Source organism: Macrobrachium rosenbergii, chromosome 20 (genome assembly GCF_040412425.1).
Source record: "Macrobrachium rosenbergii isolate ZJJX-2024 chromosome 20, ASM4041242v1, whole genome shotgun sequence".
Classification (NCBI taxonomy): domain Eukaryota; kingdom Metazoa; phylum Arthropoda; class Malacostraca; order Decapoda; family Palaemonidae; genus Macrobrachium; species Macrobrachium rosenbergii.
Window position 1 is genome coordinate 8,225,001 of NC_089760.1, and position 26,065 is coordinate 8,251,065.

At 36.3% G+C, this 26,065-nt stretch overlaps 1 protein-coding gene across 1 annotated transcript in view; it reads left to right on the forward strand.

The window, feature by feature from the left end:
- The window catches only part of LOC136849035 (disintegrin and metalloproteinase domain-containing protein 33-like), a 41,789-nt gene extending 26,937 nt beyond the window's left edge, over positions 1-14,852 (forward strand). Inside the window, exons 14-17 of the mRNA XM_067121926.1 lie at positions 1-88; positions 2,354-2,537; positions 8,194-8,389; positions 11,013-14,852. The exon at positions 1-88 is cut by the window's left edge and continues 88 nt beyond it. Coding sequence (XP_066978027.1) covers positions 1-88; positions 2,354-2,537; positions 8,194-8,389; positions 11,013-12,406 — 1,862 coding nt within the window. The 3' untranslated portion in view covers positions 12,407-14,852. The remainder of the gene's footprint in view (positions 89-2,353; positions 2,538-8,193; positions 8,390-11,012) is intronic.
- The last annotated feature ends 11,213 nt before the right edge of the window (positions 14,853-26,065 follow it).

A 26,065-nucleotide genomic window follows, 5' to 3' on the forward strand; every position in this document is an offset into this window, starting at 1 on the left:
GCCTAGACATAAATGAAAAAGGCACCCGTGACGGAAATTGTGGTTGGACAGACGAGAGTCGAAACACCTTCAGGAAGTGTCCTAAGGCGTAAGTATAAGTATTTGTTTTTGCTATTTCACTTTCTTTTGTTCAAATCCTTTTTCATTTTCAGTGGTTATTTCCCGTTGCTAAGTAACCAATTGGTTCTTAGCCACGTAAAATAAGTCTAATCCTTCGGGCCAGCCCTAGGAGAGCTGTTAATCAGCTCAGTGGTCTGGTAAAACCAAGGTATACTTACTTACTCTTATTTATAGAGTGTCTCAAGCGCTTTCCCTCAAAAGTTTTGTTCTATGTTGGAAAAAAAAAATGTCCTGTAAACCTTTAAGTTCTGAGATATCTGGCCACCCATACCTGTACCCCCCTCGTCCTGGAAAACGGGATGAAATAATAAGAGAGGGGTTATAGGAGAGGAGAAAATAAAAAAAAAAAGGTGCAGCAAGGACTCCTAATAGCCGTCAGAAGAAGTATATGTTAAAGAAGTATTTGTTGTAAGGCAAAAAGAAGAATCATTCATTATAACAATTGCTTAGATTTTGTTCCAGATACAGATTTAGACAATGGAATAAGTAACCGAGCTATGGGAACAATATTCTAAATAGAGATGATAAGACTTAACATAGTAATTTAGAATCTGAGTTGAAGGAAATAACTGATGTCTTTGATTCAAAACACATAATTGTGAAGAAGCTGGTTCAACATATGAACTATCTTATCTTTAAAAGATAAATTTGAATGACCCAAATACTAAAAAGGTTTACGCAAATGTGAAATATCTTATCAATATCTCCTACAAGGCGTGCTGAGACTCCGTGTCTAAGGTAAAACACAGCCTTCTAGACAATTTCTGTTTCTCTTGCTACTATCATTCCAAATCTTTGGGTTACGTTAGCTAAAAATATATTCAGCATCTCTGCAGGCTAATTCATTCGAAGGGTTCACACGGAACTAACAATATATTTATCTGGAGAAGTTGCTGGAATTAATTTGTCAGAAACTAGGATGGACCAAGTGAGACCTACTTGGAAACAGTTGCAATCTGCCAGAAAAAAACCATACAGTGATACCTTTAGGGAAGAAATGAAGACTTTTCAAGAATAATCAGAAAAAACGGTGCTTCTTGTTACCCATTCTAGAGTTTCTCTAAGAATTATCAACGGATAAAACACGATGTTATTTCTCGTTATGAAGATTACTAAGTCTATCAAAAGGGAGGCAGAACGTAAAAACTATAGCATGAAAATATCAAAGTTCAGCCTCAACTCAGCTGCATTAGTTACACTACCTCATTTTTTCCAAAATGTTTATATTACCTCAGAGACGAAGGATCATTTTCCAATGGCCCACTCTAACACCCATAAGAAAAAATACTTTTACAAACTAAATTACTTTTAAAAACTAAAGGTATTGAAAGTTAACGAAAATTGGTATTACAGAGGCAACATGAAGTTCTTTATAATAAATCCTAATTGATATGTGACAGCCTCAAGTTCCTTTGTGTAGTCTGGCGTTCGACATTACGTTGTCCAGTAAAAACAAATAGCAGGGACATGAGAACAACATTGCATAATGATTTCTAGTTACTTTTACTTTTAAGGTACACACTGCAGTCTCATTATAAAGCAGAATGCTTGTACTTTACTAAGATGTGCTTAAAACACCAAACCACAACAACTGAAGGACAACATAACGATTTGAATATTGCAGAAGTTGACACATTATTAACTACTAAGAGATTCTGGGATTGAATGTTGGAAAAGTTAATATTAAACCTAAAGAAATCTCCTACTGCTTTATCTGCAATGATATTCATAAAATTCTCCTTTCAGTTAACGTTCAATTTGTTCCCCATGCCCCGACACCAGTCGTATTTTCAGTATTGTTTTTTCCTCACTTTTACTGCACATTAAAATGATGCCATCCTCTTATACCTATCACCTTACGAATCCTATCCTACGGGACACCACAACCATGTCAAAGTGGTATACAGTGAAAACCTCCAATGGAATATTATCCTAACAACGTAGAGTATTAATGATTTGCTTCTCATAATGTAAAAAGTTTGTGGTTCAATCTACGCCATGAAAATGAGCTAAATAATAGATGCTATTGCATTAATTTGTAAAGAAAACATAAATCTGATACTTTGAATTTCAGTTAAACAATTATGAAATAAAACAATAGTTTCATAAGAAAATCAGTGTGTAGATGATGTGAATAAAAAGAGTATATCAAACATTAAAGGTGTAAGCTTTCCTGTATCATTCACTTATTCTACGCTATGTAAATAATCAGTTTCATTTCTTCTTCATACAGATCCTTATCCTGCGGTACTTTGCACTGCAATGTAGCTAATGATATAAAGCCACAGGTCAAAGGAAAAGTAGCCTGGAGTACACATTTTTTCGGATCACAAACCTGCAAACATATCACTGGAGATCAGAGTTTACCAGAAAACTTTTGGCTCTCACCAGATGGAACTCCTTGCGGAAGAAATGGGGCAAGTAGTGACTTTTATCACAACTAATTTAAAATCTGTCTGTTTCCTCTATTTAGAAAGATAAAGCCTTTCTTATTTGCTTGCTGCTTTTGAGCTTATAGGTGTACTACACAGAACGCCGTTTACTCTTAAGAACACTTTTTTTTTTTTTTATCAATCAGCCTTATCGAATTCATTCACGTTATTTTCTTGGGCTGTTTCTCTTACGGTCTTGCTTATTTGGTAAATGTGGGTTTCTTAAGGCAGTACGGGGATTCAATAAGCGATTAAGTTCAAGAAAATATATAACCGGTCTAAGATAGATTTATCTATTTTTCTTAGAATTCGAAAAATCTGATATTTTCTTGACATATCCTGTATAACTGATTTATGACATTATATATAGCCTTTTTAGCTCATTTAGCCTATGCCCTTAGACATAAATGTTTTGCATAACTATAGTGCTTGTTATCTCATGCTTACTCTAAGTATAATAGGTTAGCCTAACCTGAAGTGCTGATGAATGCCTGGTGTAACTGAGTAAGTTCAGACGCCTTCAGTTTTAAGATTCCTTGAATGAGATTCCTGATAATTTTGAAGTCTAATCAGCTTTGAATTTATAGTTAAACTAACTCAGGATTATTCTATAATGACCTTCTTTTCTTCCTATTACTTTGGAAGATGTGTTAGTATTCCCATCTCTTACTGTTTTTCTATCCCTCTTCCTAAACACCTCAGCATACATCCGTCCACACCCATTTAATGATCTACCTATCTACTGTTGTTCTCTGATAATAGCGTAGATGTTCCTTCCAATCCCAACCATTCTCCTGCAATCTGATAAAAACTAAGATATTCAGAGACTTATGGATATTGACCTGCAACTTTTCCTACAACTTTCCAGCTACATCTGATTCTCATGAAACCCTATCTTAGTGGCTCAGTGGTCAAAGGTTATTTTACATTGTTTTTTTTCCAAAGAGGGCAACAGTTCGAACCCCACTGGTGATGAAACACTTATCAATTACAATGCTCTTGGGTGCAAGTTAATCCCAAAGTAAGGTGAATTACTTATTAATTTAAGTCAGTAGGTTGGCCGGTGGCAAACAGCCGCCTGTGGGATACTACCACTATATAGATTTTGGTCCATTCTAAAGCTGGCCAGCACAGTCTGTTGCTGGGTCCCTCTCTGGTCACAAACTTTTTCTGTGTCCATACTAGCTCAGAATAGTCTGGGATATTCATTGCATATCTTTTACTGTTGACAACACTGAAAGCCCTACACTTCCTACCCTTTTCGATCTGCTTTTCTAGTTGTTTAAAAGAGACTCACTAGCCTGGTAGGCTTCTCTTCTAGGGGAAAGCCACTCTGAAATAAACCAACGTCCTTCATTCTTGGGCGGTGCCATAGCCTTTGTATGGGGAATTCCACTGCCTTAGATTGGAGTTCTCTTGTTTGGGGGTACAGTCAAGCACAGTTTTCTGTCAGTCCCCTTTCCTACTGTTTTTCAAATGCTGTTCAGAGCAGGCTTACTAGAGCAAGGATGCCTGGTGGTTTAGCAAGGAGATGCCTTGCCCTTAGCATTTCTTTTTCTTTATCTTTACACATGAATTAATTTTTTTTTAACCACCACTATACTATTGTCTTTCCTTCGGTTTCTGGCAGATCTAGAGAAGTATTTGTCCTAATTGGTTGTGCTATTCCTCCCAATTGACCAATTTCATTCCTTCAATAATTTGGTCTTTTTATGGGCATGCACTTCTCAATATCTATTTTACATTTATATTTTGTTCCTGTTATTGTTTTTGTTAAGTCTGCAAATATTCCCTTATGCTTGTGTTACATGATGTTTCTTCCTTTTGGTAAGATTGAACTTATTCATGGTCTACAGAATTGATCATGGAAATGCTGTGTTTTACATAACAGCATCTGTGGATTGTATGAAAACAAAAAGGACTTGGATGTTGCCCCTGCTAATTTTGACATCCTCTCATAAACTTGTCTGATTTTCAACGTAGGTTTACATTTTCGTATGCTGTGGGTTTCGGCTGCCGATTTCCTGTGAGACCCACCACCAGGTGGCAGTGGTACCGGATTTACAACAAGATGGCCATTCTGAAAACTGACCTAACCGAACCTAGGTCTGCCCTTTACCTGGCCGGGGGCTTCCCCCCCTGGACCCCCCGACCTGGTCGCCACCAAAACTAACGAAACCAACCTAACCTAACACAGGACGGCGTGTCCATACCTAGCTCCAGGGGCTTCGCCCTGGGAGATGGGCCGTGAAATTGTAAATATATAACTATTCGAAATTGCACAACCTCACTGAAAGCGGAATCGTCTGAGAAATCCGTACTGGCCGGTTTCGGTGGCTCCATTTTTCTTCGTTTTTAAAAGGGGCACTGGCTTTCCTGGATCTGGACAACTGGAACTGGGGGAACAGGACCTCGTGTAATTGACCAATCCGTTTGGATGGCTGCGTCCCGTGATTGTTGTGTTTCGGGAACATTAGACCGCATTTTGGCGGGTGTTGAAACGGCTCTATTCAAGGGATATGCACGTTTAATTAATTCCAGAAAAGCTTTAAAGTTTAGTTAAGTAACGTTTTTAATACAATACATAGAAAAATATGAATTATACATGGTTTTTACGGTGTTCAGGCAAAACATTCAACACCCGCCATGTGGATTCTATTGTGTTTGTGTGTATGCTTGTATCGTCGGGATCAACAAAATGTAATGTGTGATTGATGTTAAGGTGTGTTTTGAAATGGTGATTTAAAGTGTTTATGATTTCCAACAATCTGAAATTACCGTTGATTCTGGGTGTATGTTTTCAATTAAAATTGGAGTAATGTTTCTGCGGATCGGTCTTACAACTTGAAAGAATGTTTCTTTTGTTTTTCAATCCAGAACCAACAACCTTCGACACGTCTGCCTTTGTTGAATTTCCTCTTTCCAAATTTGGATTCGTCAATTTCCACGATGTGTCCTGGCCCCCCGATTTTCCGGTTGTCCTGAATCAAAATATCGATACAAACTTCCCGGCAGAAATTAAACCAGTCTACTAAGGTATTGGGAGACCCAATATCCAAAGTCATCCGGACATATTTCTGGGGAAGTTCATGGATCCAGCTGTGAATCAGCACCAAAATGCTTTTGAAAGAAAGGTGGGAACCCGAAAAGAAAGAGCCAGACCGGATGGATGTAATTTTCCGACATCGTTGGAGGTTTTTCGCCAAATGAAGCTTTGGCCATGCTTGATCAGGACGACGGTGCCTTTCATGCTTTGCACAAGTCCATGAAATCGCCAAGTTTCCACTTTTCATTAAGTAAACGAGCAACGAACTCTTTCATGGTCTCCCTAAGTCCATGAGGGTCACTGGATTCTTAGATGCAAATTCTGTGGGTTGGATACGTAACAGCCATGTTTGCAAGGCTTGAACCCGGAAGAGACTGAGGAAACAAAAAGGTAGGTCTCGGGCATGTCGGGTCGGGTGGTTGACCCATTTCGGGTCGTTGGTCGTCAGCTGTTTAGGTAGAACTACTTACCTTGGCGGAGGGATCTCGGGTCGGGAAGAATGAGTTAGGCGGCCCAGCATACGAAACTGTAATCTACCTTCAACGTGTTTCAGAACTGCTGATTCCAGGGTATAAGCCCATTTTACTCCAGCGTAATGACACTCCATGGGCCTGTGGAATGGCTCTGTATATTAGAGTTTCTCTGCATCTCATAGGCCACTTGCATCAATGTGGATGTCATGAAACACAAGTGGTGAGATTCTGGAAGACTAATGAAGCTTTCTGTTTTTCTAGTTATAGGAAGCCAGATGTGGATGACTCTATGGCTATTTGCTTACCAAAATGGCAGCAGTTCAGGAAGCTGACTCCAACGCTTGTTTCATCTTCGTTGGTGATTACAGTGCTCATCACACTGAAAGGCTGAGCTCAGTTATTGCCACAGATAACCAAGGTGTTGGTGCTCTAGCTTTCCCCACTATTTCTGGTTTTGTGAGCAGTTATTAAATGAACCTGTGACCCTGTATTCTCAGATGTTACAGGGGACTGTATTTTGTGGATCAGGTTTGCCAGTGGGTTCACCCGATCATTGTTTGATTAAGGTTAATGTTGAGATGGGTCAGATTGTTCCTGTTAGCTTTTCAAGACAGGTGTACTTGAAATCCCAGGGTAAATGGTATGGTATTCACCAGGATCTTATTGAGCTCAGGTGGAGGAATATTTATAGATTATAGAAGTCCTAACATCACTAAGTGTTCAAATGCTCACCTCAAAACTATTACTGAGAGGAGAATCTCCACAAAAATCCTCAAGTTTTAGTTTAATGCTGCAAGTAAGCTTGCCTGTCAAGAAAAACAAGTAGCTTATTATTTATGGATGAACAATCGGCTGGACTTTGTGTGGCATAATTTCACTGAGCTTAGAGGTCAGGCTCAGGTTGTCTATGAGAGAGCTGAAAGAGCTTATAACGAGGGCATGAAGGAGATCATGCTCTCCAGTGCTGATGACCATAAGAGGTGGTCTACCCTCAAGTCTATGGAGTTGATCCAAGCATGCATCCACTTGTAGGAGCTGATGGAATCGCTGTATATAGCCCTAAACAGAAGGTAGAACTTTTGGCTCAAATCTTTGTTAGCAAATAGTGAAGTGAGTCCATGGTGTTGCTTGAGCCCTGCTTTCCAGACCCTCAGCTGTGTTTAATGGCTTCAGGTGTAGAGAAGTCAAAACTTTGCTTCTAGGTCTTGACAATTATGGAGGCTTAGACCCTAACAGGACTTTTCCCGTCTTTTTCTTGAAAGGACAGCTGATTTCATTGCTCTAAGACTACTACCCTTTTCAGAAGATTAGTTGGGCTTCCAAGTTTTCCTTATGGTTGAAGGAAGGAAAACATTGCTGTATTACCTAAGGGACCAAGTCCGTCATCGTGACATTCTGAATATAGGCCGATTTCTTTGAAGGTTTGTTGAAGATAATGAATTGCTACCAGCATTAAAGTTTTGGTTACATAAAGGCTTTGGTACCTGTGATGCACTCTTGTCAATATCTACTGTCTTGCAGAGTGCTCTTGATGAGATGTTGAGGCACACATGGTCGATCTCGATTTAGATCAGCCTTTAGCTGTTTGAATCTTGGAGCATTTATCTTCAAGTTAAAATTATTGGGAATTAGTGGATCTTTTATCAATATTTCAGATGAATTTTTCATAGCAGAACCCAATGAGTCCCTGATGATGGACAGTATAGTAGCTCTGGTAAAGTCATTTCACGATCATTCAGCTATGTTGGAGATGGACTGATGTCATTTCTAACAAGAGAAACCTAAATTTAACAGGCATACATAGAGCAGAGTTGATGTCATCTTATACCTCTCCTGATAATTCAACAGTCAAAAGTCACTGTATCATGGTTTTCCAAACCAGATGGCAGTTCGAATACCACTGGTGACGAAGCACTTACCATTTATAATTCCCATGGTAGTAAGTTATCCCCGAGGCACAGAAAATTGGATATTAAACGACATTTATAGTTAAAAATATTTGTGAATATAAAAAATGTCACGTTGTATGTGAAAAATGATATAATGTTTTTTTATGATGAAACCTATTGCAAGTCATGCAAAACTCATTGAATTCAGGAACTAAAACTGTATATACTAACAGGAGGCAATGTGCATCAACCAGCAATGCATCGATATTGCACATCCTAACGGGGTATCGGTATGTCCAATGAACTGCAGTGGTCGAGGAATCTGCAACAGTAGAGGAAACTGCCACTGTGACCCTGGATTTGCTCCTCCAGACTGTGTCAACAGAGGTCATGGGGGATCCTATGATAGCAACTACATAAGTTCCAGAGGTAAGTGATGTGATTATTATGTTCATTATAATATATATGTGTGTATATATATATATATATATATATATATATATATATATATATATATATATATATATATATATATATACCGTATACATATGCAAGTGTATATATACATACATATATATATATATATATATATATATATATATATATATATATATATATATATATATATATATATATATATATATATATATATATATATATAAATGCTTAATGTTGTAATGAATAAAGCGATTTTCAAATGAACTCTCCCCAATACAAATAAAGTACAGTATTTTAGATGCAAATAAAAGGAAAAAATGTTCAAGCTATAGAGATGAACTGTTTGCACAAAAATTTTGGAATAAGAGATGATGCACAAGTAGTTGAAGTTCAAGTAAAGCCCAGATTGTTGGGAGAAGTAACTATTAAGTTCTCAAAGAGAGCAGTTTTGAAAGCTGGAAAGGTAACAGGAGGTGACAGCATTACAAGTGAGTTCTGGCAGTAAGGTTGCGAAAGGATGATTGATTTGCTGGCCAGGGTGTGTAAGGGATGTCTAGACAGAGGTAATGTTCCAAATGAATTTCATAGGAGACATAATTTTTCCTCGGTACACGGGAAGGTTATGAATGAATTCAAGTATTATATGGAATATTATTACTAAGTTTACCGCGATGTCGTGTGGTAGGATTTTAATTTTCATAATGACAGAACACTGAAAGACTTAAAGGTAAAGAGCATTATGGGTTTCCAGAGAAGAGGGCTTGTAAATTGAAGACATCTTGTTTATTTTATAAAGTTGTTTGGTAAGTATGAGAGAAAGCTGAAAAAGGTATGTGTGGAATACATGGACCTAAAAATTTATTTTGGTAGAGCTAATAACAACGCAATCTGAATGGAGTTGATATCGATGCAAAGGTAATTTGATGGGAGCAATTAAAAGTTTTAATGATAAAACTGAAGTACGTGTAAGTGGTTCAGTACTGATTATTCATAGCTTTGATGAACCGCAGAAACTAGTTAAAAAGTTTGAAAGTTTTGCAAGAATATGAAGTTGAGGGTAAACATTTGCATAAGTAATGTTATGGGTGTAAACGGAAGCTAGGAAGAAGGAGCAGCAGATGCAATAATTACCGCGGAGAAAGAGAATGGTTGACCTGAATTTATATTGAGGAATAAATATAAAACAAGAGAGTAGCATAAGAGAAGGACGGATTCACAGAAATATAGATGAGGCAAGGAAAGTAGCAGGGTGTGTACGACAGGTTTGGAACAGCGTTGAATGAGGGGACTGTTGAGCTAACTCCCCTTTACTGAAGTGAAATGACGATATCGGCTGAATGAGAATGAAATAGAAAGGCTGGGACTGTTGAGATAAATATTTTGCTGGGATGAGAAACGTGAGCCAAAATTACGATATTTTATGCAGTCGTAGAGCTGGAGAAATGAATGAATTAAGGAGTTGACCAAGGGCTGTCGTGTTTTTCACACCTCTTCAGGAAGTGTGAAAAACACGGAAGTGCTTGGTCAACTCCTTGTTTCACTCTTTCCTCCAGTCTACGTATGTGTGTGTGTGTGTGTATATATATATATATATATATATATATATATATATATATATATATATATATATATATATATATATATATATATATATATATATATATGTGTGTGTGTGTGTGTGTGTGTGTGTGTGTGTGTATGTGTATTAAAAGATGAAAAGTTGGATGAAGGTGTTTTAGTTGGAAGAAAGACTGGTGAAAAGTTAGTATGATTCTGAAGTCTCTGGCTGTAAGAGGAAAGTCAGACACGTACAGAGCAGCTGCAGCTCAACAGAAGCTATACTGGAAAGGAAGGACTTTACCGTCAAGGAAATGGAAGAATTATTGCCAGAATGAGCAGAGTAGTGCAGTGTGCAAGGGCTCAATGTAATGTTAATCAACCCCTGTTAGATGTACTAAATAACTAATCTTGTGGTGGTATTCTGCTCAGGAGTCAGTAACTGAAACATGAATGTAGTCACAAACGTTTTTTTCCTTGGAGCCATCCACGGCTGGAACCTTCAGATAATCAGTTAACTGGGTGTATTCCTGTCTTTTATTTGCTCTGTTTAGACATGTAAATACGAAAGATGTTTCCAATTGGTTCAGGACATCCAGATATTTATATATCCATGAAATAATTCGCTGTCATTTACACATAAAAAAAAATCTCATTTCGTAACATCGGCTCACATTCCTACTAAATGATCGATGTTCAAGCAATATTCAAGAATTTGTTTTACAAGGAAGAGAATCTTTTTTCTTACGAATTATTAAAAATTTAACTAGAAGAGCATGATTTTTCAAATTTTTCACAATTGTAGAGACAAAAGGAAAATCATGAAAACCACGTTTGAGGGCTGACTTGTTAACGTATCATCAAAAGTATAAATGTAGGCCTTTATTGTGCTGAATCATTTTTAAAAAAAAAAAAAAAAAACTTGTAAAAGTAGTACTAAGACTGTTGTTTCTATATCATTTTCCACTTGGTTTTTTTTTTACAAACTGATATTAAGATTAAAGCATATACACCACTTTGCTAAGTTTCTAATTTTAATCAATTTCTTCTCTTCCAGGATATGAGATTTTCATTGACGCAATTCTAATAATACTGGCAATCATCATTCCCATCGTGGCCTTCATTTGCTGTAGCTGGGAGAAGATACGTATTTGGTGGGAACAGAGTGGTTACTTATCATGGAAAGGTACTTGTCCTTGCTGTGCTACTTGCATCAATGCGTGCTGTTGTCCCGTTATGTCCAAAATTACCTACTGGTGTGTAACTGTTGGCCACAAAAAAAAGACTGACATGAATAGGAAGGAAATCCAGCAGGTTGTAGACGATGCTGAAGCCTCAACTGTGTGTCAGGTTATGGTTAATATGGGAGAACAGTCTATGACAAACTCTTGGGGTGTTGCTGATGACCGATTATTCACAGAGGTTGTGAAGGTTACTCCCAAAAATTCTCCAGATTTAAGCAGAAAGATTGTCATGAAGTCGAACTCCCCTGTGCGCCACCATAAGTCTGTTGAGGGTATCGATCGAGTGCCACCATATCAGCATCAGTCCGTATCAGTTGATTCGGGATGTGTTTCTGATGATGATGTCAACTTTAATCAACCGATTGCGTCACAGATGTCTATGACAAGTCTCATCGGCGCCTTCTCTCGATTTAGTAACAAGTCTGTGAAATCGCAATCCTGTAAAGATCTAAACCAGCGACCAAAAGCCTTCGGAAGTCAAAAGTCTATTCCTCTTAGTAGATTTGTCGTGGATCCCCTAGCTGGAAATCGACAACTGAGACAAGAGACTCCTCCACCTGATGACTTACGCAGTTCTTTTAGCAGATCCATATCCACTGATGCAACATCTTCAATGTTAATCCAACGCCAAGGGCCAATGCAACCTTCATCGGCAGCTCTGAAACCTCACAAGAGTGATGACAATATTCATAATATTTCAGACACTCCTAAGAAGAACAGATGGAGTCTCTTTGGGAAAACCTCAAACGCAGACGGACCTACACAGACAAAACAAAAAGGTCATGAAACCGCCGAAGAAACAGAGAGGCATCGGGAGATGAGGCCGGCACCCCCACCTCCCCCACCACCACAAGGCCAAAAAACAAAACCACCAAAGTCAATTCTGAAACCTAAGAATGAAATACGGGAGTCAGACAGCAAATTAAAAACGAACGGACACCGAGTAAACCAAGAAATACCTTCTGCTATTAAGGAAACAACGCCCACTCCACCAGCCAAGAGACCGATTATGCCCCCAAAATTTCGTCCTGGCCCCTCGCCCATAGGCCAGGATGATAACAAGATGAAAAACCAAGTAACAGACTCTTCCACAGAACGTCCAGTACCCCTGCCTAAAACGAAACCTCAGATAAATCTTGAAAAGTCGTCAGATAGCAGTAAAGGCCCAAATGTCAAGGCCTTAGCTAGAAAATTAGGGAATCAATAGAACCAGAAATCAGAGAAGCTAATAAATGTTTCATGATTTTGTCGTACGATACTGGGGTTTGATGCCACCCTCACTCTTAAGTGGTCTTGACTGTCGAACATTTCTTTGTTTCACTGAATTACCAGTTCTTAAACAACAGAGACTTCTAAACCGATGAAACTATATGAAAAATCATATCATGCTGTTAGAGCCAAAAATTAAAGGATGACTTCCAGGCACAATATGATGGGCGTGGCTCAAGTAGCTTCTGGGCACTCAGTTCAGTGAAACTGCAACCCTCAGTCTCATCACGCCTTGTTATTTTCAGCTGAAACATGATCTCTTCTGGTATTGCGCAGGCCTGAAATCTGTCTCTGTCCTTTCGGCCAAGGAAACATATTGTTATTGTTACTATTATTTATGAATATTCTTTAGATTTATTTTCTCCTTTAAAGATGTATATATTCTGAAGTATCTACCCATGTATATTCATACCACACAGAACATTCCCTAGGGCCCCACAAAGTCAGGTATTTACTTTGAAGCTAGCGGTGTTTTTGCCAGCCACTGAAAACAAAATAAAGAATGCGCTGCGTCGTAAAATTACTCATTCTGCAATAAAAAAAAACTAATGATGTTCAAAGAAAATTGCGAGGAGGGAATAAAGCAACTTCAGACACTGAGTGTAATCTATACACATTGGCGAAATTGTTTTACATTGTCGTACTCAGATGTTATTCAAAATGTATTTAATTTTTTTTTTCTCTCTCTCTCCCTAAATTTTGTTTTACATTGTTGTACTCAGATGTCATTCAAAATGTATTTTATTTTATCTCTCTCTCTCTCTCTCTCCCTAAATTTTGTTTTACTTTGTTGTACTCAGATGTCATTCAAAATGTATTTTATCTTCTCTCTCTCTCTCTCTCTCTCTCTCTCTCTCTCTCTCTCTCTCTCTCTCTCTCTCTCTCTCTCTCTCTCCCCTAAATTACCATTTTTTTTCAAATTTCCGTAAATAACGAATGTTTTGATACCTCCGATATTCATAGTTGTGTCTATAAAACTGACTTCTGTTGGATCTATAAACGAGTTATGACTGAAAGGATCTACGCGGAATGAGGCTTAGCCTACTTTTGAAGTATTTATAGTTGTATGTGATAGCTGCGTACTGTTCACTTCACTGCCATTACTTAGTAACTAAGAAAACTTGAGAGCATGTAAGTTATGTCTGTTGTAGCCAGTAACATAGTAGCCTCTAGGCTACTTAATTTGTGTTTAATTTTAATATTTCTTAGGTGCAAGAACATGCGTGTTTGTATTGAGAGAGAGAGAGAGAGAGAGAGAGAGAGAGAGAGAGAGAAGAAGTAATAAACTAAACTTATCTGAAAATAAGGACCTTATTTTCAGTAGAGGACAAAGACTTTGCCCCATAGCCATCAAAGTACGAAACATATCTGTTTTCTTCTCTTCTGTTCCACATCTCTCTCTCTCTCTCTCTCTCTCTCTCTCTCTCTCTCTCTCTCTCACTCTCTCTCTCTCTCTGTGTTCCGTAAGAATTATGCCTCTGTTTTGAAACTTTGCATTTCTCCCGGAGAAGAAGCACGAACACCAACCGCCCCCTGCCCCCACCCCCGGATCTCAACATCCGCCTGCCTCTTCCCGTTAATTTCGACGATTGAGTGAGACATCTACTCCCATTCCTTTGCGGATCGTATTACTTCTCTCTTTTTTTTTTTTTTTTATCCAAGGAGCCTGAAAGCGAATATCGGCGAAGAAATTCTAAAAATTTATGATGTTCACACGGAATATTCTGGTAAGACTCACGATAGATTGCCTTAGCCAAAGTCTGGACTAACGTTTAGTCAAGGTCGTTGTCCAGCAAGAAGACTTCTATTCTTTGCTAGCACTTGATAGCCACAAGGCTCTCGACTGCCTTGATTTATAGGTGCCTCTGATTGCTCGCTCTCTCTCTCTCTCTCTCTCTCTCTCTCTCTCTCTCTCTCTCTCTCTCTCTCTCTCTCTCTCTCTCTCTCTCTCTCTTCTAGAGCGAACGGTTGAGATGGACGGAGTGCGCTTATAATAACATTAATATTCTATATTTGCATACTGTGATCATTATTAACCTTACTATATATGTTATCTTACTGTAATCTATTTATTTCGTTTAGCAAAAAATATTGCTATCTCAAGACATAATAAACTCTCTCTCTCTCTCTCTCTCTCTCTCTCTCTCTCTCTCTCTCTCTCTCTCTCTCTCTCTCTCTCTCTCTCTCTCTTCTAGAGCGAACGGTTGAGATGGACGGAGTGTGCTTACAATAACATTAGTATTCTATTTGCATACTGTGATCATTTGTGATTATTATTAACCTTACTATATATGTTATCTTACTGTAATCTATTTATTATTTCGTTTAGCAAAAAATATTACTATCTCAAGACATAATAAACAAATATGTAGCAATTTTCAAAATACTTTTATTCTCCATAAAATAACCATAGTCACCATCTTATAACAAAAAGACAAACGATGATCTGAATTCCCTATCATTTATTTAACTGTCTGAAATCCTTCAGTATTCAAAGTAATTCTGAGAAAATGTCAAATAGATGATCAATGTTGTGCTTGTTTCGGATGAAAAATGAGAAAATTTATCATTATAATGATAGTAATAACAATGAAAAACCTTCTTAGAATGGAACACCCCCCAAAAAAATAGCATTTAAAGAAAGTAAAACTTAATAACATTTAAAAAAAATTATAATAAATAATCGAATAAAAACTACAGAATCAAGTAAATAAATCAATACAAAGCAAGTAAATATTCAGTATTCCAGATAAGCTGGTCACAGGAGCTTAAGGTTATGTAGCCAATTGTTGTTCCCTAATTGTATAACACGCGACACCCATGCCTCTACTCAGGAGACTGTTTTTATGAATTCATAATAAGAGAACAAAAGCTTCATTGTTATGATTCGTGCTATGAGGAACAGAACAATCACCGGTTTTGCAAGATGACTAATATGGCTGCACTCGAGACTATATCATGTTTCGTCTGTAGTGAAGCTGGGAAAAATTACCTAACATAAAACATTTTTATTAAGTGAAAGAAAATATTTCATAAAAACTATATAAATAAATATATAAACGTTCAGTACCCTGATAAAATCCCCTAAGGACCAGTTTTTAATCATAGGCAAAAGATTTTAAGCATCATGCATTACCATCATAATCATTGGAGTTACGGAACGCCTTACAATAGTACTTGGCTTTCTGATAGCATTAGATGATAATTTCTTATTTTTAGAAATTCAGGAAAAAACAGGACCTTTGAAATTAATATAGCAGAAAGAAGTAAACATTATTTGAAACACTGTACATATAGTTAATCATTTCAATGCCCAGAGAATATTAAGCTGGATGTATGAAATGAGATGTACTGTGCTATCATCATTTAATTCCATTAAAGTTGGATACACCAATTATTTATCTACTCTACGCCTCTGACAATGATGGCTGTTATTGCCTTACTCATTTGAATGGATAAGCTTTTATTCTATTTAAAAGTCAAACAATCACGTCATTGTTACGGATCGTGAACAATGGGTTATATAAAATGACTGTCCAGTGGTACTTATTCAGATTTGGTCTATGTACACTGACAAGACCATCTACAGCAAAATATCTATAGTTGAATACTTCAGATGTTAAGAGATTAGCAAGGATGTGTGTGTGTGTAAGCTGGAAAAATGATAGTGAATGTTAGAAAGGGAAAAAAATACTAAGTCTGGAAGCTTGCAAGATTGAACAATTGATGCTACTTGGAATGATGGAAGAATGGATATGGTACACACTTATTGGTAGTTGAGAATAAATGTAACAGATGGCAAAAAGGAAAGTTAAAGTCAACTGTGGACACTGAATGTGAAAAAAAAGGCTGTTATGTTATGCATATTTTAATTCAGGTACTTCATTGATAATAGTGATTCTTACTTATATGATAAATTCTCTCTCTCTCTCCATTATACATACTGTGTATATATATATATATATATATATATATATATATATATATATATATATATATATATATATATATATATATACACACATATATATGCGCGCGTGTATATGTATATGGATGTATGTATGTATGTTTGTGGGTGTGAGTCTGCATGTTGATCCTCGACAACCTTGTAATCCTTTTCAGAGATTTCTTGCATCACTTCCTCTCCTTTAGTGGCATGATCGAAAAGAGAGAGAGAGAGAGAGAGAGAGAGAGAGAGAGAGAGAGAGAGAGAGAGAGAGAGAGAGAACAAAATCATTATTATCAATGAACAACCATCATTACCAATAACGTACTTGAATTAAAATATACAGAGAATTACCGGTCCAATCTACCTTAATTTCTTGTCTCTTTATCATATGCCAACTTAAAAAAATGATATTGTTGCGCAAATAATTATTAGCAAATCAGTTATTTACCATTTAAAAATAACTTATCTAATAATGTTACATAAATTTCATTGTATGATTTGCATACAAATCTGACTGTAATCTTTTGAATTAAAGCGCATTATTAAGAACCCTTCTGTTTATGCGCGTATAATTTCTATCAGTTTAATGTCTCGATAACTTCTGATTCTTGGTTTATTGCTGAATAGATTATTGATACGGCGTGCAGCTCAGATAATCAGTGTGTTGGTTATTCATTTGGGGACGCTAAATAACTAGAAATTATGCATAACAGAGGAATCGGTACCTCGCTGTGAATCATGTTTAATATCCACTTGTATATTATGAATACATTAGTCTGGAGGAATTGTCCTTTTCACCGGGAAAAGTAATGCCATTATTAAGAAGGGGTTCAATATGCACGAGATAGCTTTCCTCTGGGTCAGGTGCATTCTGAACGCTAATGCTATGCTCCCTCCTCTCTCTCTCTCTCTCTCTCTCTCTCTCTCTCTCTCTCTCTCTCTCTCTCTCTCTGTCTCAGTAAGAATACTGTTTCTCCTAAAACAAGTTCCTCATTGGACGGGTAGGTACCGCTCTCGGCTAGCACTCTGCTGGCCCCGCGTTCGAGTCTCCGACTGGCCAATGAAGAATTAGAGGAATTTATTTCAGGTGATAGAAATTCATTTCTCGTTATAATATGGTTCGGATTCCACGATAACCCGTAGGTCCCGTTGCTAGGTAACCAGTTGGTTCTTAGCCACGTACAATAAATCTAATCCTTCTGGCCAGCCCTAGGAGAGCTGTTAATCAGCTCAGTGGTCTGGTTAAACTAAGGTATACTTAACTTCTCCTAAAACAAGATAATTTCTGGCATGTTATAATAATGGTGACAAGATTTTTTACGTTTATGCTCACTTAAAGAACGTCCAAAGCCTCACGACAATTGTGTATCCCTGTTCTAGGTTTACAGTTTACTTGTATGTATAGACAGTATTTTTCAGGTCTTTTCTTTCCACGAAGACCTCATAATCATACATAATCTTTCTTTTTTTGTTCTTCTAAAAAAAAAAAAATTCCTTAACACACCACTCTTATGTGAGTGTTAACGTGTATTTTCTGCGTTCTTCAAGCAGACCATAGATTCCCAATTATTTCCAATATTATTCAAGACAAAGACTTTATACCTCTAAGGAAATGAATAAAAATTCGGATTTTGATGAGAAGATTCCGTTTAACAAAAATTCCAGCTCGCATTCTTTGAAATGATAAAGAAAACTTCCCCCGGAAAACTTAGTTAATCCTTTCAATCTATCTAGGTTTAGTTGACTTTCCTCACATTCTAGCGCGCTTCGATCGATTTTTCCTCTTTCCTAGCATTTTTTCTCCCCTGAGACTGCGTTTTACTCTCTTTCAAATCGTATGCCGTATGTATTTCACACACGAGTAATTTATATCCTCTCCAAATATTTCATGTTACGTGCATTCATCGATTATAATTCTCTTCAATCTAGTTGACTGAATGGAATAGAATGAAATATAAAATTTAGGCCAAATGCCAAGCGCTGGGAGCTATGAGGTCATTCAGAGCAGAAGGGGAACTGAGAGTAAAATGCTTTTAAAAGTGTACCAGGAGGAAAACCTACTGTTGCACTATGAAACAATTGTTAGGAGAGGGTTGATAGTAAGGTGGAAGAACGAGAATATGGAAAGAGGTATAGTAAAAGGAATTAAAGGGGTTGCAGCTAGGCGCAGAAAGGACGCTGCAAAGAACCCTAAGTTTTGCCTACAGTGCACCGCCTATGGGAAATATAGTTGATTGAGCCAGTGTTCTCTCAATGCATTCCTGCTACTTTTTTCTTAAAATTCTTTTCCTAACACTATATTTCCCATAGGCTGGTAATGCCGTCAGTGCATCTCACGCGGTGCACTGTAGGCAAAACTTAAGGTTCTTTGCAGCGCCCTTTCTGCAACCCCTTTAATTCCTTTTACTATACCTCCGTCCATATTCTCGTTCTCCCATCTTACTTTCAACCCTCTCCTAACAATTGTTTCACAGTGCAACTGTTCGCTTAACGAGGCCGCTCATTTACATTTTAAAACTATCACAGAGATGGTTCGAGATAATCGTTTTAAGATACCAGAAGAAATATTCAGAGCAATACGAAACTAAAGAAGCGCGACAGCCAATTAAGAAGAGACCAAAAGGGAGCGAGGGACAGGAAAGGCATTAAAAGTAATACAGGTAGATTACAGGTAGATCCACAGTTACGATGCCAAAAGGGTCAAATCTTTGGCAGTGGCAATATTGCTGTGCTCCGTGGCTCCCTTGTCTCACTTAGCCTATGACCAATTCTTTCCTTCTTAAAATATCGTTGAAGAACGTTAAGGCTATTGTAAATTTTATTGGCTCACTTTTCTCAAATCAACACTGATAACAGTAATTTCAATTTTATGCATGTGTGCAAATAAAGCATAAAGAAAGAATTTTAATCAATATTTTCTCTTAATGAGTGGCAAAGAACCAAAATTCACTAACGTGAGCATATTAGTATGCAGATAATGATAGGAAAAGTCATGGAAGACGGCCATTCGTTTTAAGTAAAATTTCTATGAAATCTAAAATATTTTGGCATGGAAAACTTATATGGAAATTTTCCCAATGACTTGATTCCTATTTTCTCATTTTGCATTGCATATGAAAGCTGGTGGAACGCCACGAACGGATATACTTGTCATATCCAGGCCTACGGAAATGAAAAAATAAATGGAAAAGAGAGGGGGATTTTGGCTTTGATCCAGCCTAAAGAAGCTACAGTACCCAATCCCAAAATCAAAAGATTGTTACTGGGATCAGGAGCTAAGAATCTACTAGTGGTTTATTCATTCAGCATATGGTTACACACCTAACCATTCTGAAGACGGGTTGTTCTCTGAGAACCGACTGGGGAAGAACCTTTTCCATGGCATAACGTGATATACGTATCGCAACAGATTTTAGGTTCTATTCTCTCCCTTCATCTACTCTCATTCTTTTCTTTTCATCTCCATGAGAGGTTTGTGCGAGCTACTTATGGGTGCATCCAGAATCTGCGGAAAGTTATTAATATCGAAACTCGATAGAATTATGCAAAGTATGTCATCAGCATACCCAGACTCTGCTTCTCTGGCAATATTTGGCCCACAAAGGTAATTCTTTTCCGAAAACGTACGAGAATACAAGACCGATATTCTGCGAGAAAGAGGCAGACCTCCAATGCGCTATTTATGCATTCCCGAGATAAGACCTTCAGGGGAGGAACCTGACGAAAATTACGTTGCTCTTGAGAAGCAGGTGATTTAAAGGAATGGATCTTTTCGAATCAGTAAGCTGCTTTCTAACAGTAAGATGAGGCATCATCTTCAGATAAGGCTCGGGGGAAGAACTAGACGAAAATTACGTTACTCTTGAGAAGCAGAAAATTTAAAAGAATGACTCTTTTCGAATCAGTAATTCCTCTCTGTTAGAAAAACGAGCAAAGGCGGTGTTCATGGAAATGATGACATTAAGTTGAAGGTTTTCCGTCAACAGTTCTGAGATTATTACCTATAAACGAGTGAAAAGAGTTTTCAAATACGAATATAAATACTTTAGGATTTCAAGTGTAATTTTCTCGCATTTTTATCTTCTTGATTAGTGGTTAAACCACCTAATAAGCTCAAATTGCTTATCTGGAATTCAAGCTTTCCTGCCTAATGGACTCTTACAATTATCATTACAATTATCTGTCCTTGAAATAATTTTGCTTGGTAAAATACTAGTGCTTCTTGAATGCGGCAAGGAATGAAAAATGCTTTCGTTAGCGTCTAATGAACTGAGGGATTAGGATGCGACTACTTCAAAATTTTAGCTCTTTTTATTTTCTTATCGTATTTAACAAGCACTAAGATTGTATCAAGCAAAATTACTGCAAGGCTAAATATGATAAAAAATACTATTGTACGCACATATATAAGCATATAGATAGATAGATCGATAGATAGATAGATAAAAATTTTACTGATGGAGATTCAGGCGTACGTTTTATAAGTCTGAATTTATTTCAATATTGCGTAACACATTCTTACATAACAGGCCCAACAATAAACAAAGGAAATGTGTTAATGATTCTTACTGTGACTATTTTTATGCCTGTACCCAAACCCTGTAGCAAGTAGAGTCGTACCCAACTCTTCGGAGACAGGAAAGTCATCAAGAAGTGTCACGAGTTGTTGACCAACGTAACTTAGCGATCAATACAAAAAAGCAAATCTTCTTGAATTTTACGTAAACCAGACCCTAGGAAGGGAACTATGATTCGAAAAAAAGTCACCAATAAACCCTAGGAAGGGAACTATGATTAGAAAAAAAGTCACCAATAAACTAACATCAGGTGACAAAGTAACAAACTATAATAAAAGTAAAAAAAAAAAAAAAAGCAATACAGAATTCTACATAACTTTCGTGAAGAAAGATGAGATTTCTTCATCTCTCTGTCTCTTTTTTTAATCCCTCTGTCCTTTCCCTCTATGCCACTTCTTATTTTTATATACACATTTTTGAGGGCAGGAGGTTGCTGACTTTTATCCTAAATGTAATTTTGTTTGTGCAAAAAATTTTTATTGTGAGACTTTTCATCATTCCTACAACAAGAGTTTATAATTCCAACAAGGATTACTGGTGCTAATTCAGTTCTCCAAAAATACTTCGCACTGTTTTGAGAAAATGAAAATGTTTCGTTTCAGGCGACGGTTGTCAGACAAGACCAAGTCTCTGTACGCCATTGTGGTGTTGGATAACTTGGCTATTTTCAATTCTTGTTTATACTGCCTATACTTAGGGCTTCATGTTTCAACATATTCTCCTAGCGCAGCTGAAAAAGGCTACAGAAATGAAGTCCTAAGTTTATGGGAGATTTGTGCTGGTAGATGTTGTTTAACACCGAAGTATTGTAACGTAAAGCATGTTGATAGTTAAACAACATTTAACACCTGCGAGAGTTTCGAAATTAATGTTTTTGTTTTGCTTGGGATTTCCTGTGTACTGGACTCCCCATCTGCAAATGGTAACATTCGGTACAATTTACTCACCGAAAGGGGTTCTCCTTCCGCACCACACATTTTTACTGGTAAACATTTTTCTTAGTGGTGACACTAAGTAAAAATTGACAAAAGTGACGAAACCTGGCTGATGATTAACAATGATTTCTATTTTGCTAGGGTTATCATCGATTGATATAAAAGTGAAAGGTGGCAGCGCATTAATGTTATTTCACTAATGGAAACAGACAAGTGAAATAATTTATCCGAACTGCTTTTAAAAGCTGCATAAGCTACGCAAAAGTAATGAATAACCGTACTGCCAAACTTTAAAGCAACCACGTTGATTATAAAGAATGATCCTAAATCCGAATGTAAGGCATATAGGATCTATATACTAATAATATGAACATTCTAATGGCTTGAAATTTTAAATACACTAACATTATTGAAGAGACATTTATTCTAAACACAATTAGTGTCACTCAGGAAAGCAGTATTTTTATTTTATTATTTTTTTTGGAATGAGAGTCCTGGTTAGTGTTAGAAATGAATAAAGTTGCCGGCATTTTAAAATTTATATTACGGTAAATAATGTTAATGTTGTTTAGTATCACCTTTTCTTGTTCCCATCTTCATCTCACATAACAATGGGACTGTTTTTACTTTTCTTTTTAATGCAACTCTCTCTCTCTCTCTCTCTCTCTCTCTCTCTCTCTCTCTCTCTCTCTCTCTCTCTCTCTCTCTCTCTCTAAATTACAGCCTAGGTTTCATATGACGCACCAAGAATCCAGTAAAAAACTTGAGAGAAGAGACAATCCGGAACTTTAATTGCACACACAAAAGGGATCAGGATAATGTAATAGCACCATTAAACTCGAATCTCCGGTTGATGTTCCATCTAAAAAGATGAGAAACAAGTTGGAAATAAATGCGATGACCAGAAAACAATGTTTTTCAGCGGCGTCTGTGACGTTAATGCGAGTTTATTACTTTCAATACAGCGGCCCAAAAATCCTTTGAAATAATCTTTCTTTTGAAACTATTTTTTTTTATAAAATTAAAGCAAATTTTCTTTAACAAAAGTAGGCTGACAGATTTAAAAATGTTGTCGCTGAGATTTTAAATATAAGAGAAAAAATTGAAAGATGTTAAGAGAAACGGAAAATATGAGGGAAAAACAGTGGAATCAACTCGAAAAGAATTATAAAACGACTGAATTTATACAATAGTTAAATGCTTTTATGAATGACGGAATAAAGAAGCACTAATATAAATTTGTGATGGTGGAGGATATTTCAGTAAATAGCTAATAAAAACGCGTGTTTAGTACGTGTATGAGTATGTATGTCGTGAAAAATTTAATCATATTTTCATGTATGTTTCTTTGCGTGGCAACAGAGTGGGCAAATAAATGTCTCTAATTCTCTTATTTCCTTTATTCCTCAATTTTAGTCTATTCACATAAAATTACAATAATCGGTTCTACTGAGGCCTTAGGATTAAAGGAAGACACAACTATCCCCCTCATTCACCTACTTTTGGTTAATTTTTTTACAATCTTTATTGCAGTTTCACTCGGATACTGTTTATCTTTCTCTACCTATTCTTGTAAAAATTGCATACATATTACACTAGTTAATCTTTATAATATCGAAGTTTTCGTTGTGTACAAACATACACACACACAAAAATTTCCAGTGCCTCTAACTTGAATATTAATATTTAATCTCACTTTCTTAACAATACAATCTTAAACAATTTTTGATTAATATAATTTAATGTGGACATTCTTTTTAATATAAGATTAGAAAGAGTACACCATTAGCCCTTACTTGCCACGTTAAATTTTTCTATACCTATAAGGTTCTCATTGACAGTTTCATTTCCTCACGAATCTACTCAAGAATCTATGCAAGGTATTCTTCTCGTTGCTGCCACAGTCTTTCAGCTGAAATTATACTCCTAGAGGGAAAAGTACCCTACTCATTTAATAGACCAGCTTAACAGATCTAGCAGTTTGCTCTATGCTATTCAAGTTAATCTAAAACATGTTCTACTGGTGGCATCATGTACTAGCTGTATTGTCTCAATTCATATCTTATTAACCACTATCCTTCTAAATATATTACCTACATTTTCTAATCTTATACCCTCATCATAATAAACTAGTTGTTAGTTCCACAATATAATCAAAAATTCACTGAAGACGGGAGAGACTCCCAGTGGTGTTCCTTGAAAATGCTGCATGTCTATATGCTGCAGTTCTTCACATTTCAGTAAACTTGAGAAATCTGTGTTTTCAAAATAAGAGTCTTATTGCTTCAGATTATTAAATCGTCAAAGTTTACATTTTATTATATGTATGTCCTCTTTTCTTGTACCCTAAATAAAAGTGCCTTCAAATAACTTTAGGACTATGAACTTGTTTTCGAGGCAAAAACGAGCAGAATAAGTAATAGATAGGAAATCTTTTAGATAACAGAATGCCCATATGCAAAGAAAAAAAAAAATCTAACCTATGAAAAAGGACCATAATATAAAAGTGAAAAAGTGATAATTATTAACTGGATTAACAGTAAGGTAATTAAATTAACAATTATGTAAGAGCAAGGTGTTTTAAGGTAGCCTTGTGTCTCTGTTAACGTTTCGAATATATACTACAATAAATACGTCCATTTGTAAGGTAAAAATTCAAGTTTCCACCAAGATTATCAAAACACGGCAAAGAAAAAATGACATTGAAATATCGTATATGAACCCCAGAAGGGTATTTCGATATGCCAAAATAATGTTTTTTTTTATTTGGTGGTCTGATTCATCATGGTGTCTCGTTTGGCTGCTCTGTAACATTCACACCTTGGACTTCCACAGCCTCAAGTTAGAATTTCATTGCAGAAGGTCCATATTTTTGGTTTCTTGTCCTACTTATTATTATTATCATTATTATTATTTTTAGCATCCCGCTTCCTTTACTAATCTGTAGAGTTTAGACAGTACAGCAAATAACTTTTTGTACTTCCCAAATAATAATAATAATAATAATAATAATAATAATAATAATAATAATAATAATAATAATAATAATAATAATAAATAATAATAATAATAATAAAATAATAATAATAATAATAATAATAATAATAATAAATCATTATTTCTGTTTGGTTGTTATAAATATATGGTTTACAAGTACTACCTAACCCATATTTGTGAAGACTAACAACTGAATACGAGATACTTTATGATTAACAGCATAAATGCAATACTAATATCAGTTGGGACATATAACTGTTAGGGTTACATATGATGAACAAAAATACCTAATTGATTCTGTGATGCACATTTTGCCTCAGAATAGACAACTGCAAGTTATGTACTACAGCGTGGAGCACTTGTAGTACTGTTTTTATAATTGCCGGTTTAATTTCAGTTTATTAGCTTTAAAAATATGGTGCAATACCACTGAACAACGAAGAAACTTAGAGTTCAATCTAAGAGAACGTAAAATTTCCTTTTTTCCAGTGACCTATACTTATAAGGTATTAGGAATTTTTGATGACTAGATTCTAGAGTAAAATACCGATTACTGAGAAGTGGCTTATGAGGAAAGGTAATTAGAACAAAAGAAAACCGCTGACTGTTGGCTCTAATAAGACACAGAAATACCTATAACAATTGCCCAATGGTTGTTTACCAGCTAATAATATTTGTTTAGCTAATTATGGTAGGATTCACTCTGGCCCAACAATGAGGCTAAATGACTTATTTTGATTTGAATCTTCTTTCAGCGTCATAATTTTGTCCACAGAATGTTTTTCCCAACATAAATATCGTGCATTTGTTTTTAGCTTTTCCGATAGATGAACAGATCATTCACTATGTGCTATTCAGTAAGTATTTAGACAACCTATACTGCACGAATTATGGACTCGTTTTAGACTTAACTAGCGGCATGAATTCCCTTAGCAAATACTTCACTGTAAGTAGCAAATGCAATCATCAGAACCTGGCAGCCATTGATCAGCTTCAAGGGAATCAAACCTTGTGCGAATGTGAAGAACTTGTGATGTCACTACAACTCTATGTAAGATCAAGTCTGGTAGTTTTTAGTAGTTGTTGTTAATAACACTGATTTTTATTTGGGACCCTTTGCAGCTGCAGACTATGACCAA